Consider the following 14,664-nt stretch of genomic DNA (forward strand, 5'->3'; position numbering starts at 1 on the left):
CTACTTTTACTCTACCAAATAAATACTTTGCATCATAGTGTATGCTTGTTGTGATTGTACTATTTATATATTTTTTTATTTATACTTTGCCAACAGCTCCTTGTACTCTGCCAACACTCTACCGACAACTACTTTTATTCTACCAACAACTATTTTTATTCCACCAACAACTATTTCTATTCTACCAACAACTACTTTTACACTTCCAACAACTACTTTTACTTTACCAACAACTACCTTTACTCTACCAACAACTAATTTTATTCTACCAACTACTTTTACTCTACCAACAACTACTTTTATTCTACCAACAACTAATTTTATTCTACCAACTACTTTTACTCTACCAACAACTACTTTTATTCTATCAACAACTACTTTTATTCTACCAACAACTACTTTTACTCTACCAACTACTTTTACTCTACCAACAACTACTTTTATTCTACCAACAACTGCTTTTATTCTACCAACTACATTTATTCTACCAGCAACTACTTTTACTCTACCAACAACAACTTTTATTCTATCAACAAGTACTTTTATTCTACCAACAACTACTTTTACTCTACCAACTACTTTTACTCTACCAACAACTACTTTTATTCTACCAACAACTGCTTTTATTGTACCAACTACATTTATTCTACCAGCAACTACTTTTACTCTCCCAACAACTACTTTTACTCTACCACCAACTACTTTTCCCCTACCAACAACTACTTTTCCCCTACCAACAACTATTTTTACTTTACCAACAACAACCTTTACTCTACCAACAACTACTTTTATTCTACCAAATACTTTTACTCTACCAACAACTACTTTTATTCTACCAACAACTACTTTTACTCTACCAACAACTTTTTTTACCCTGCCAATAACTACTTTTACCCTACCAAAAACTACTTTTATTCTACCAACAACTACCTTTACTCTACCAACAACTAATTTTATTCTACCAACTACTTTTACTCTACCAACAACAACTTTTATTCTATCAACAACTACTTTTATTCTACCAACAACTACTTTTACTCTACCAACTACTTTTACTCTACCAACAACTACTTTTATTCTACCAACAACTGCTTTTATTCTACCAACTACATTTATCCTACCAGCAACTACGTTTACTCTACCAACAACAACTTTTATTCTATCAACAACTACTTTTATTCTACCAACAACTACTTTTACTCTACCAACTACTTTTACTCTACCAACAACTACTTTTATTCTACCAACAACTGCTTTTATTCTACCAACTACATTTATTCTACCAGCAACTACTTTTACTCTCCCAACAACTACTTTTACTCTACCACCAACTACTTTTCCCCTACCAACAACTACGTTTCCCCTACCAACAACTATTTTACTTTACCAACAACTACCTTTACTCTACCAACAACTACTTTTATTCTACCAAATACTTTTACTCTACCAACAACTACTTTTATTCTACCAACAACTACTTTTACTCTACCAACAACTTTTTTTACCCTGCCAATAACTACTTTTACCCTACCAAAAACTACTTTTATTCTACCAACAACTACTTTTACTCAACCAACAACTATGTTTACTGTACCAACAACTACTTTTATTCTACCAACTACTTTTACTCTACCAAAACTACTTTCACTCTACAAACAACTACTTTTACTTTACCAACAACTACCTTTATTCTACCAACTACTTTTCCCCTACCAACAACTATTTTTTACTTTACCAACAACTACCTTTACTCTACCAACAACTACTTTTATTCTACCAACTACTTTTACTCTACCAAAACTATTTTCACTCTACAAACAACTACTTTTACTTTACCAACAACTACCTTTATTCTACCAACTACTTTTACTCAACCAACAACTACTTTTATTATACCAACAACTACTTTTACCCTACCAACAACTACTTTTATTCTATCAACAACTACCTTTATTCTACCAACTACTTTTATTCTACCAAAAACTACTTTTTCTCAATCAACAACTACTTTTACTCTACCACCAACTACTTTTCCCCTACCAACAACTACTTTTCCCCTACCAACAACTATTTTTACTTTACCAACAACTACCTTTACTCTACCAACAACTACTTTTATTCTACCAAATACTTTTACTCTACCAACAACTACTTTTATTCTACCAACAACTACTTTTACTCTACCAACAACTTTTTTACCCTGCCAATAACTACTTTTACCCTACCAAAACTACTTTTATTCTACCAACAACTACTTTTACTCAACTAACAACTATGTTTACTCTACCAACAACTACTTTTATTCTACCAACTACTTTTACTCTACCAAAACTACTTTCACTCTACAAACATCTACTTTTACTTTACCAACAACTACCTTTATTCTACCAACTACTTTTCCCCTACCAACAACTACTTTTCCCCTACCAACAACTATTTTTTACTTTACCAACAACTACCTTTACTCTACCAACAACTACTTTTATTCTACCAACTACTTTTACTCTACCAAAACTACTTTCACTCTACCAAAACTACTTTCACTCTACAAACAACTACTTTTACTTTACCAACAACTACCTTTATTCTACCAACTACTTTTACTCAACCAACAACTACTTTTATTATACCAACAACTACTTTTACCCTACCAACAACTACTTTTATTCTATCAACAACTACCTTTATTCTACCAACTACTTTTATTCTACCAAAAACTACTTTTTCTCAATCAACAACTACTTTTACTCTACCACCAACTACTTTTCCCCTACCAACAACTACTTTTCCCCTACCAACAACTATTTTTACTCTACCAACAACTTTTTTTACCCTGCCAATAACTACTTTTACCCTACCAAAAACTACTTTTATTCTACCAACAACTACTTTTACTCAACCAACAACTATGTTTACTCTACCAACAACTACTTTTATTCTACCAACTACTTTTACTCTACCAAAACTACTTTCACTCTACAAACAACTACTTTTACTTTACCAACAACTACCTTTATTCTACCAACTACTTTTCCCCTACCAACAACTACTTTTCCCCTACCAACAACTATTTTTTACTTTACCAACAACTACCTTTACTCTACCAACAACTACTTTTACTCTACCAAAACTACTTTCACTCTACAAACAACTACTTTTACTTTACCAACAACTACCTTTATTCTACCAACTACTTTTACTCAACCAACAACTACTTTTATTATACCAACAACTACTTTTACCCTACCAACAACTACTTTTATTCTACCAACTACTTTTATTCTACCAAAAACTAATTTTTCTCAATCAACAACTACGTTTACTCTACCAACATCTACTTTTATTCTAACTTCAACTACTTTTACTTTACCAACAACTATTTTTATTCTACCAACTACTTTAATTCTACCAACAACTACTTTTATTCTACCAACTACTTTAAGTCTACCAACAACTACTTTTACTTTGCCAACAACTATTTTTATTCCACTGACAACTACTTTTACTGTGCCAAAAACTACTTTTATTCTACCAACAACTACTATGACTCTACCAACTACTTTTATTCTACCAACAAAAAAAGGTCCCGGGGACCCAAAAGAGTCTCGGTCATCAAAGTGTTAAAAATAAGTACATTTTCACGTTTTACTCTACCAACAACTATTTATATTCCACTGACAACTACTTTTACTGTGCCAAAAACTACTTTTAATCTACCAACAACTACTTGTATTCTACCTACAACTACTTTTACTCTACCAACTACTTTTATTCTACCAACAACTACTTTTATTCAACCAACTACTTTTTTGTACTTCTACAAACAAGTACTTTTATTCTACCAACGAGTACTTTTACACGTACTACTCCAAAGTGTATAATTTGAGCATCCACGCTGTACACTGACTACTCTAAAGTATGTACCTTGAGTATACAAGCTGTAAAATGACTACTTTGAAAGTATATAACTTGAATATCCACACTGTACACTGAGTACTTTAAAGCATATAACTTGAGTATCTGAGCTGTATAGGGATTACTCTAAAGCATATAACTTGAATATCCACACTGTACACTGACTACTCTAAAGTACCTGGTCGGAGATCAGGCGGCCATGTTTGTCGCGATGCTGGGAAGCCAGAGTCCACTTGCTGAGCACGTCGTCCGCTGTGATCTTCACCGACTGGGCCAGCCAGCTGTCAAACAACGAGTTGTCCAACGGGAAGGACTTGGACAAACCTGGAAGAACAAAAGACAAGCTTATTAATGATAAATATTATTATAACCCAAAAGGGAATAAGCGGTAGGAAATGGATGGATGGATTATTATAACTAAAACGCCATCACTGATGTGGCCACCAAGAAAAGATGTTTGATGATTTGTTGTGAATACTAAAAAACCCTTTGGTGAATCATACCAGTGACTTTGTAAAAGTTGCTGTGCTTTGAAATGAGAGCAAATAATCGCAACCAATCATTTCAACCTAATGTTTCTCTCCACTGCTGGCTGTAGCGCTAATGTAATAAAATAGCAAAGAAAAGAAGTAATGGAAAAGCAAAGAAAGTAAAATAAACAGAATGAAATACAGCTAATAAATTAAAAGAATAAAATAGAAAAGCAAAGAAAAGGACCAGATGGTGGGAGCATATTACACCAGTTTTAAAGTCGCTGCATTGGCTCCCTGTCCGCAACAGGGTCAGGGCTTTTTATAAAACATTTTTTTTTAAAGGCTTTAGACACTTTTAGTCAGGCTTTTTACTGATCATCTTAAACTCTTATGTTTTCTATTATTTTATTGTGTTGTTTTATATGTTAATATTAACTTAATTATTATTACTCCGACTATTATCCTCTCAATGTTATGTTTTATTAACTTATTACTGTAAGGTGGGGCATAGCTCGGTTGGTAGAGTGGCCGTGCTAGCAACTTGAGGGTTGCAGGGTTCGATTCCCGCTTGTGCCATCCTAGTTACTGCCGTTGTGTCCTTGGGCAAGACACTTTACCCACCTGCTCCCAGTGACACCCACACTGCTTTCAATGTAACTTAGATATTGGGTGTCACTATGTAAAGTGCTTTGAGTCACTTGAGAAAAGCGCTATATGAATATAATTCACTTCACAATAAAAAAATAAAAGCAAATATATGGATTAAATAGAAAACAAAACAAAATATTAATATAAAATAGAATAGTTGTTTTTATTTTCTTACAGTGACATTTTGCTCACTCCTCCCTTTTCCAGGGGGAAAAAAGATTAAAGTAATTACTCGCAGAGGAAAAATAAACGCGATATAAAAATGGGAATATTTGACTAAACTTCACTTGATGTATAATAAAAACAGTTTTTTTTACGACAAGGCTTTGTTTGTGTTGCAAAAAAGTGGTAGTAGTAGTCTTTTTTTTTCAAAGAAGCATACTATTAAATAAGAAAAAATTTATGTGTTTGCATCTTATTTGAACAACAGCAGTACGCACCTTTTTATGTAAAGAACAGCACTATGTACTTTTTTATTAAAAAAACAAACAGTGTGCACCTTTTTGTTCAAAGCACAGCACTATGCACCGTTATATTTAAAAAAAACAGCAGTACGCACCTTTTATTTAAAGAACAGCACTACGCACCTTTATATTTAAACAGCAGTACGCACCTTTTATTGAAAGAACAGCAGTACGCACGTTTTTATTTGAAAAAAAGCAGCACACACCTTTATATTTAAAGAACATCAGTACGCATCTTTTTATGTAAAGAACGGCACTACGCACCTTTATATTTAAAGAACAGCAGTACACACTTTATTTAAAAAAAACAGCAGTTCGCACATTTTTATTTAAAAAACAGCAGTATGCACTTTTTTATTCAAAAGAACAGCGGTATGCACCTTTTTATTTAAAAAAAACAGCAGTACGCACCTTTATATTGAAAGAACATCAGTACGCATCTTTTTATGTAAAGAACGGCACTACGCACCTTTATATTTAAAGAACAGCAGTACACACTTTATTTAAAAAAAACAGCAGTTCGCACATTTTTATTTAAAAAACAGCAGTATGCACTTTTTTATTCAAAAGAACAGCAGTATGCACCTTTTTATTTAAAAAAAACAGCAGTACGCACCTTTTTATTTAAAAAACATCAGTACGCATCTTTTTATTTAAAGAACAGGACTACGCATCTTTATATTTAAAGAACAGCAGTACGCACCTTTTATTTGAAAAGGAGCAGCACGCACCTTTATATTTAAAGAACAGCAGTACGCACCTTTTTATTTTAAAAAAAGCAGTATGCATCTTTTTATTTAAAGAACAGCACTACGCACCTTTTTATTTAACAGCACTACGCACTTTTTTATTTAACAGCAATACGCACCTTTTTATTTAAAGAACAATACTACGCATCTTTATATTTAAAGAACAACAGTACGCACTTTATTTAAAAAAACAGCAGTATGCACCTTTTTATATAAAGAACAGCACTACGCACCTTTTTATTTAACAGCAATACGTACCTTTTTATTTTAAAGAACATCAATACAGACCTTTTTATTTAAAGAACAGCAGTACGCACCTTTATATTTATACAGCAGTATGCACCTTTTTATTTAAAAAACAGCACTACGCACCTTTTTATTTAAAGAACAGCACTACGCATCTTTATATTTAAAAAACAGCAGTACGCACTTTATTTAAAAAAACAGCAGTATGCACCTTTTTATTTAAAGAACAGCAGTACGCACCTTTTTATTTAACAGCAATACGCACCTTTTTATTTAAAAAACAGCACTACGCATCTTTATATTTAAAGAACAGCAGTACGCACTTTATTTAAAAAAACAGCAGTATGCACCTTTTTATTAAAAAAACAGCAGTACGTATCTTTTTATGTAAAGAACAGCACTACGCACCTTTTTATTTAACAGCAATACCCACCTTTTTATTTTAAAGAACATCAATACGGACCTTTATATTGAAAGAACAGCGGTACGCACCTTTTTATTTAACAGCAATACGCACCTTTTCATTTTAAAGAATATCAATACGGACCTTTATATTGAAAGAACAGCGGTACGCACCTTTTTATTCAAACAGCAGTATGCACCTTTTTATATAAAGAACAGTACTACGCATCTTTATATTTAAAGAACAGCAGGACGCACTTTATTTAAAAAAACAGCAGTATGCGCGTTTTTATTTAAAGAACAGCACTACACACCTTTTTATTTAACAGCAATACGCACCTTTTTATTTTAAAGAACATCAATACGGACTTTTATATTAAAAGAACAGCGGTACGCACCTTTTTATTTAAAGAACAGTATGTGAAGACTCTTCTTCGGCATTGTAATGCCGGTGTGGTTTTCCCGTGGATGCGTCGAAGCAGAACACAGCATAGGTAAGATAAAGGGTATTTAATAACAAAAGTCTATGAACAAAAATACTGGTGTAAAGAGAAAAAGTAAACAAAAGACGCTAGCGTGAAAGCTAGGCTAAAACAAGGAAAACTAGAACTTGGTACGAGGACACAAAAGAGTAAACAAAACATTTAGCATGAAAGCTAGACAATAAAGTGGCTTGGCGTGAGAGCTAGCGAGAAAATACATACGAATGATGAGAGTCGTCACTGATGCGCGTGGGCAAATTAGGATCCGAGAATGAGTGAACAGAAAAGGTGAGCTTAAATAGGAGGGTGATAATTATTAGCAGGTGTGCGGGGCGAGACTAACAGGTGGACTGATGTGTAACCATAGTGATGGACAAAAACAGGAAATAAACGGGTCAGACTGAGAATGAAAAAACAAACACGTGAAGATCTGAGCAGCAGATCGCAACACAGTACTACGCATCTTTATATTTAAAGAACAGCAGTACGCACTTTATTTAAAAAAAACAGCAGTATGCACCTTTTTATTTAAAGAACAGCAGTACGCACCTTTTTATTTAACAGCAATACGCACCTTTTTATTTAAAGAACAGCACTACGCATCTTTATATTTAAAGAACAGCAGTACGCACTTTATTTAAAAAAAACAGCAGTATGCACCTTTTTATTTAAAGAACAGCAGTACGCACCTTTTTATTTAACAGCAATACGCACCTTTTTATTTAAAGAACAGCACTACGCATCTTTATATTTAAAGAACAGCAGTACGCACTTTATTTAAAAAAAACAGCAGTATGCACCTTTTTATTAAAAAAAACAGCAGTACGCATCTTTTTATTTAAAGAACAGCACGACGCACCTTTTTATTTAACAGCAATACACACCTTTTTATTTTAAAGAACATCAATACGGACTTTTATATTGAAAGAACAGCGGTACGCACCTTTTTATTTAACAGCAATACGCACCTTTTTATTTTAAAGAACATCAATACGGACTTTTATATTGAAAGAACAGCGGTACGCACCTTTTTATTTAACAGCAATACGCACCTTTTTATTTTAAAGAACATCAATACGGACCTTTATATTGAAAGAACAGCGGTACGCACCTTTTTATTTTAAAGAACATCAATACGGACCTTTATATTGAAAGAACAGCGGTACGCACCTTTTAATTTAAACAGCAGTATGCACCTTTTTATATAAAGAACAGCACTACGCATCTTTATATTTAAAGAACAGCAGGACGCACTTTATTTAAAAAAACAGCAGTATGCGCCTTTTTATTTAAAGAACAGCAGTACGCATCTTTTTATTTAAAGAACAGCACTACGCACCTTTTTATTTAACAGCAATACGCACCTTTTTATTTTAAAGAACATCAATACGGACTTTTATATTGAAAGAACAGCGGTATGCACCTTTTTATCTAAAGAACAGCACTACGCACCTTTATATTTAAAGAACAGCAGTACGCACTTTATTTAAAAAACAGCAGTATGCACCCTTTTATTTAAAGAACAGCAGTATGCACCTTTTTATTTAAAAAACAGCATTACGCACCTTTTTATTTGACGAGGACTGGGGGTGTATTTTTGTTTTGGTGCGGAGATAAAGCAGCGTGTGTTGTGTGTAACAAAGTCAAGGACTCTTTATGGTGGCACCGACGTAAAAAAGACAGAGGAGACTTAGAATTGATCCCCGGGGGTCACCACAGAAGAAATGAAAAGAATCTAGCTTACCTCCAACCAGATCCTCTTCCAGCAGCTGGATCTGCAGGTGGAAGACCTTCTCCTGCAGATCACACAAGCTCAGCTTCATCTTCTCCCTCCTGGTCACCATGTAGCACAGGTTACGCACCTGGGAACGAGACAAAATGCTAACAACTGCAGCTCAACACTGTCACAGGAGAAGAGTTTCCTAAAAGACTTGAGGAAGTCCAGACCGAGTCCGGTAGTTAGCACTTGGAGTACGTACAATTTGAACTGGACAAACGAGACAAACTGTCTGCCCAGGAAGGACTGGTGTAACGTGTGTAAAGGGGATGGCGTGGTGCGATTGGGAGAGTTGCTGTGCCAGCAACCTGAGGGTTCCTGGTTCAAACCCCACCTTCTACCATCCGAGTCACGTCCGTTGTGTCCTTGAGCAAGACACTTCCCCCTTGCTCCTGATGGATCCTGGTCAGCGCCTTGCATGGCAGCGCCCGCCATCAGTGTGTGAATGTGTGTGTGAATGAGTGAATGTGGAAATAGTTCAAAGCGCTTTGAGTTCCTTAAAAAGGTAGAAAAGCGCTATACATGTATAACCCATAATGTAAGAAATGTCATTTAGTTTCTGTATGGGCACGTTAGCCGCACTACCAAAGTATGTCTGACTAGAAGAGTGAAGTGAATTATATTTATATAGCGCTTTTCTCTAGTGACTCAAAGCGCTTTACATTGTGAAACCCAATATCTAAGTTACATTTAAACCAGTGTGGGTAAAGTGTCTTGCCCAAGGACACAACGGCACTGACTAGGATGGCGGAAGCGGGGATCGAACCTGGAACCGTCAGGTTGCTGGCAAGGACGCTCTACCAACCGAGCTATACCGCCCCATTTCAGTGAGGGCCACTGCAACTGCGATGTGGCCCAAATACATGTAATCGATAGTGCTGCCCCACCATGGCAAAATAAAAGGCAATACCCCTTAAAACTCACCATTGCCTTCATGGAAATGCCCCCATCTACCTCAAAGAAAAACTCACCCTCAAATCCTCCACACGACACCTCTGCTCCAAACAGGCTAACCTCCTCCAACGACAAAGCTACCAACTATGGGAGACCGGGCTTTCTGCTCCGCTGCTCCCAGTCTGTGGAACGGTCTCCCTGACCACCTGAGGACACCTCAGACTGTGGATGCTTTTAAAAAAGGCTTAAAAACCCTTTTAAAAAAAAAAAAAAACTTTTTATAGATAAATACATTCTAGTTCTCGCTATTAGGCTGTTCTAGTGTTTATATTTTATTTATTTTCATTATCTTTTTATTATTATTATTATAATTATTTTCTTAATACACTGTAGCACGTTGAGGTTGTTTGCTCAATGTAAAGTTAAATCTATTATTATTATTATTATTATTAAAACATTTTTTATTTTTTTTTAATGTGAAAACAAATTGAAGTAATGTATTTTATGAACGGCTATATAATGTAATTCTATTAATTACGAATTATTGGCCATAATTAGTTCGAAAAACATCTTTATATTGAATAACATGCATCTGAATGGCCTAGGCTGGTTTATCATTAATACTAGAGATGTCCGATAATACCGGACTGCCGAAATTATCGGCCGATAAATGCTTTAAAATGTAATATCGGAAATTATCGGTATCATTTTCAAAAAGTAAAATTCATGACTTCTTTAAACGCCGCTGTACGGACGGACGTAAGGAGAAGTACAAAACTGTTGCTTCTCACGGTCATACTTGCCAACCCTCCCGGGAGACTCCCGTATTTCAGTGCCCCTCCCGGATATCTCCAGGGGCAACCATTCTCCCAGACAACAATATTGGAGGCGTCCCAATTACATAATATCTACGGCTTTTCACACACACAAGTGGATGCAATGCATACTTGGTCAACAGCCATACAGGTCACACTGAGGCTGGCCGTATAAACAACTTTAACACTGTTACAAACACGCGCCACACTGTGAACCCACACCAAACAAGAATGACTAACACATTTCGGGAGAACATCTGCACCGTAACACAACATAAACACAACAGAACAAATACCCAGAGAAGCCGGCAGCGTTTCTGGATGTTGTTGATAAATGGCTTTCGCTTTGCATAGTAGAGCTTCAACTTGCACTTACAGATGTAGCGACCAACTGTATTTAGTGACAGAGGTTTTCTGAAGTGTTCCTGAGCCCATGTGGTGATATCCATTTAGAGATTGATGTCGGTTTTTGATACAGTGCCGTCTGAGGGATCGAAGGTCACGGTCATTCAATGTTGGTTTCCAGCCATGCCGCTTACGTGGAGTGATTTCTCCAGATTCTCTGAACCTTTTGATGATATCATGGGACGTAGATGTGAAATCCCTAAATTTCTTGCAATTGTACTTTGAGAAACGTTGTTCTTAAACTGTTTGACAAATTGCTCACACACTTGTGGACAAAAAGGTGTACCTCGCCCCATCCTTTCTTGTGAAAGACTGAGCATTTTTTGGGAAGCTGTTTTTATACCCAATCATGGCACTGTCACGCCAAATGTCTTCCCTCCTACAAAAACCTTCCCCCCAAAAGACATTTGGCGTGACAGCCCCTCTAAGGCCTGAAGGACCCCAATGAGGGCATGATAATACCAAGTTATATGACTCTTAAGGGTTACAGTTGCAAAATTAGCGAAGCCAAAATAGCTTGAAAGGTTAGCATGCTGGAATGCTAATATTTTTTCCTCACTGTTATTTTTCCCCAATGACAATCAGCCAATTATAATGCTTTTAAAACAGGCAGCCGTGTGGGCTGCTTTAAGGTCATTCCACCCTCATTGGGGTCTTTCAGGCATTAGAGGGGCTGTCACGCCAAATGTCTTCCGGGGGGAAGGTGTTCGTAGGGGGGATGAAATTTGGCGTGACAGCACCCACCTGTTATGAATTAGCCTGCAGACCTGTGGGATGTTCCAAATAAGTGTTTGATGAGCATTCCTAAACTTTATCAGTATTTATTCCCACCTTTCCCAACTTCTTTGTGTTGCTGGCATCAAATTCTAAAGTTAATGATTATTTGCAACAATATTTTTTTTTATCAGTTTGAACATCAAATATGTTGTCTTTGTAGCATATTCAACTGAATATACCCAGAACCCCTTGCAGCACTAACTCTTCCATGACGCTACAATATACACCCTCCGCCAACCCCACCCACCTCAACCTCCTCATGCTCTCTCAGGGAAAGCATGTCCCAAATTTCAAGCTGTTTTGAGGCACGTTAAAAAAAATAATAATGCACTTTGTGACTTCAATAATAAATATGGCAGTGCCATGTTGGCATTTTTTTCCATAACTTGAGTTGATTTATTTTGGAAAACCTTGTTCCATTGTTTAATGCATGGGTGTCAAACTCTGGCCCGCGGGCCAAATTTGGCCCGCCGTGTAATTTCATTTGGCCCTTGAGGTAATAATAAATAAACATTAGAGCTGGCCTGCCGGTATTATACAGTGCGCTGTATCACCGCATTCAACGCTAATTCTCATACTTGCCAACCCTCCCGATTTTTCCAGGAGAATCACGAATTTCAGTGCCCCCCCCCCCGAAAATCTCCCGGGGCAACCATTCTCCCGATTTTCCACCCGGACAACAATATTGGGGGCGTGCCTTAAAGGGGGAACATTATCACAATTTCAAAAGGGTTAAAAACAATAAAAATCAGTTCCCAGTGGCTTGTTGTATTTTTTGAAGTTTTTTTCAAAATTTTACCGGTCTCAGAATATCCCTAAATAAAGCTTTAAAGTGTCTTATTTTCGCTCTCTGCGAAGACACTGGCCATTTCCCTGTGACGTCACACAGTGCTGCCAATGTAAACAAACAATGGGAATACCACAGCAAGATATAGTGTCATTAGCTCGGATTCAAACTCGGATTTCAGCGACTTAAGCGATTCAACAGATTACGCATATATTTGAACAGATGATTGGAGTATGAAAGTATTGAAGAAGAAACTGAAGATATTGAGCGAATAGCTATTTACGCTATTCATAGCCATAGCATGGCCAAATAGCTGCGTTAGCATCGCCGGTAAAATGTGCGGACCAAACGATCAGGACTTTCGCATCTTGTGACACTGGAGCAACTTAAATCCGTCGATTGGTAAGTGTTTTTTTCGCATTAAATGTGGGTGGGAGGAAACGTAATATAGTTGCAAATGCATCTACAGGTTATCCATACATCTCTGTTCCATGTCTGCTTTAGCACCGCCAGTAAATAGCATGTTAGCATCGATTAGCGGACCATGTTAGCATCGATTAGCTGGCAGTCAACATCAACAAAACTCACCTTTGTGATTTCGTTGACTATCGTTGCAAACGCATTTGCAGGTTATCCATACATCTCTGTGCCATGTCTGCCTTAGCATCGCCGGTAAAATGTGGAGAAACTCCAGCACATTCAATGGGGGTCTGGCGGCAGACACTTTGGCATCTTCGGGCCAGTGGTGCAACTTGAATCCCTCCCTGTTAGTGTTGTTACACCCTCCGACAACACACCGTCGAGGCATGATGTCTCCAAGGTTCCAAAAAATTCTCAAAAAAACGGAAAATAACAGAGCTGAGACGCGGTGTTTGTAATGTGTTGAAAATGAAAAGGGCGGGTGTGTTACCTCGGCGACGTCACATTCTGACGTCATCGCTTCCAGCGCGATAAACAGAAAGCGTTTAATTCGCCAAAATTCACCCATTTAGAGTTCGGAAATCGGTTAAAAAATAAATGGTCTTTTTTCTGCACCATCAAGGTATATATTGACGCTTACATAGGTCTGCTGATAATGTTCCCCTTTAAAGGTACTGCTTTTAGCATCCTCTACAACCTGTCGTCACGTCCGCTTTTCCTCCATACAAACAGCGTGCCGGCCCAGTCACGTAATTTATGTGGCTTCTACACACACACACACACACACAAGTGAATGCAAGGCATGCTGGGTCAACAGCCATACAGGTCACACTGAGGGTGGCCGTATAAACAACTTTAACACTGTCACACCACACTGTGAACCCACACCAAACAAGAATGACAAACACATTTCAGGAGAACATCCGCACCGTAACACAACATAACAAATACCAAGAACCCCTTGCAGCACTAAGTCTTCCGGGACGCTACAATATACACCCCCGCTACCAACAAAACTCGATTTTGCACGTCACTATAAAGTTATATAAGTCTTGCTTCTTCAATATTCAATGCAAAAACTTGTTTGGGTCCCTATTAAAAGGTTAAGTTGTTCAACTGTGGCCCGCGGCTTTGTTCAGTTTAGAATTTTGGCCCACTCTCTATTTGAGTTTGACACCCCTGGTTTAATGCATCCAGTGGGGCATCACAACAAAATTAGGCATAATAATGTGTTAATTCTACAACCGTATATATCGCTATCTGCTGATATCGGAATCGGTAAGAGTTGGACAATATCGGAATGTAGGCAAAAAAAAATCCATTATCGGACATCTCTAATTAATACCATTAATGAAAGTATTTTGTGGGCATTTACTGGTTGTTATTACTTCCTTTTGTGACCAACAGGCG

General features: G+C 36.9%; 1 protein-coding gene across 1 annotated transcript in view; it reads right to left on the reverse strand.

Annotated features, from left to right (window-relative positions):
* The window catches only part of jade2 (jade family PHD finger 2), a 149,397-nt gene that overhangs the window by 15,776 nt on the left and 118,957 nt on the right, over window positions 1–14,664 (reverse strand). Inside the window, exons 12-13 of the mRNA XM_061890389.1 lie at window positions 9,124–9,241; window positions 4,094–4,239 (exon numbers count right to left, since the gene is read on the reverse strand). Of these exons, the coding sequence (XP_061746373.1) occupies window positions 4,094–4,239; window positions 9,124–9,241 (264 nt within the window). The remainder of the gene's footprint in view (window positions 1–4,093; window positions 4,240–9,123; window positions 9,242–14,664) is intronic.

Source organism: Nerophis ophidion, linkage group LG28, assembly GCF_033978795.1.
Source record: "Nerophis ophidion isolate RoL-2023_Sa linkage group LG28, RoL_Noph_v1.0, whole genome shotgun sequence".
NCBI classification, from domain to species: Eukaryota; Metazoa; Chordata; class Actinopteri; order Syngnathiformes; family Syngnathidae; genus Nerophis; species Nerophis ophidion.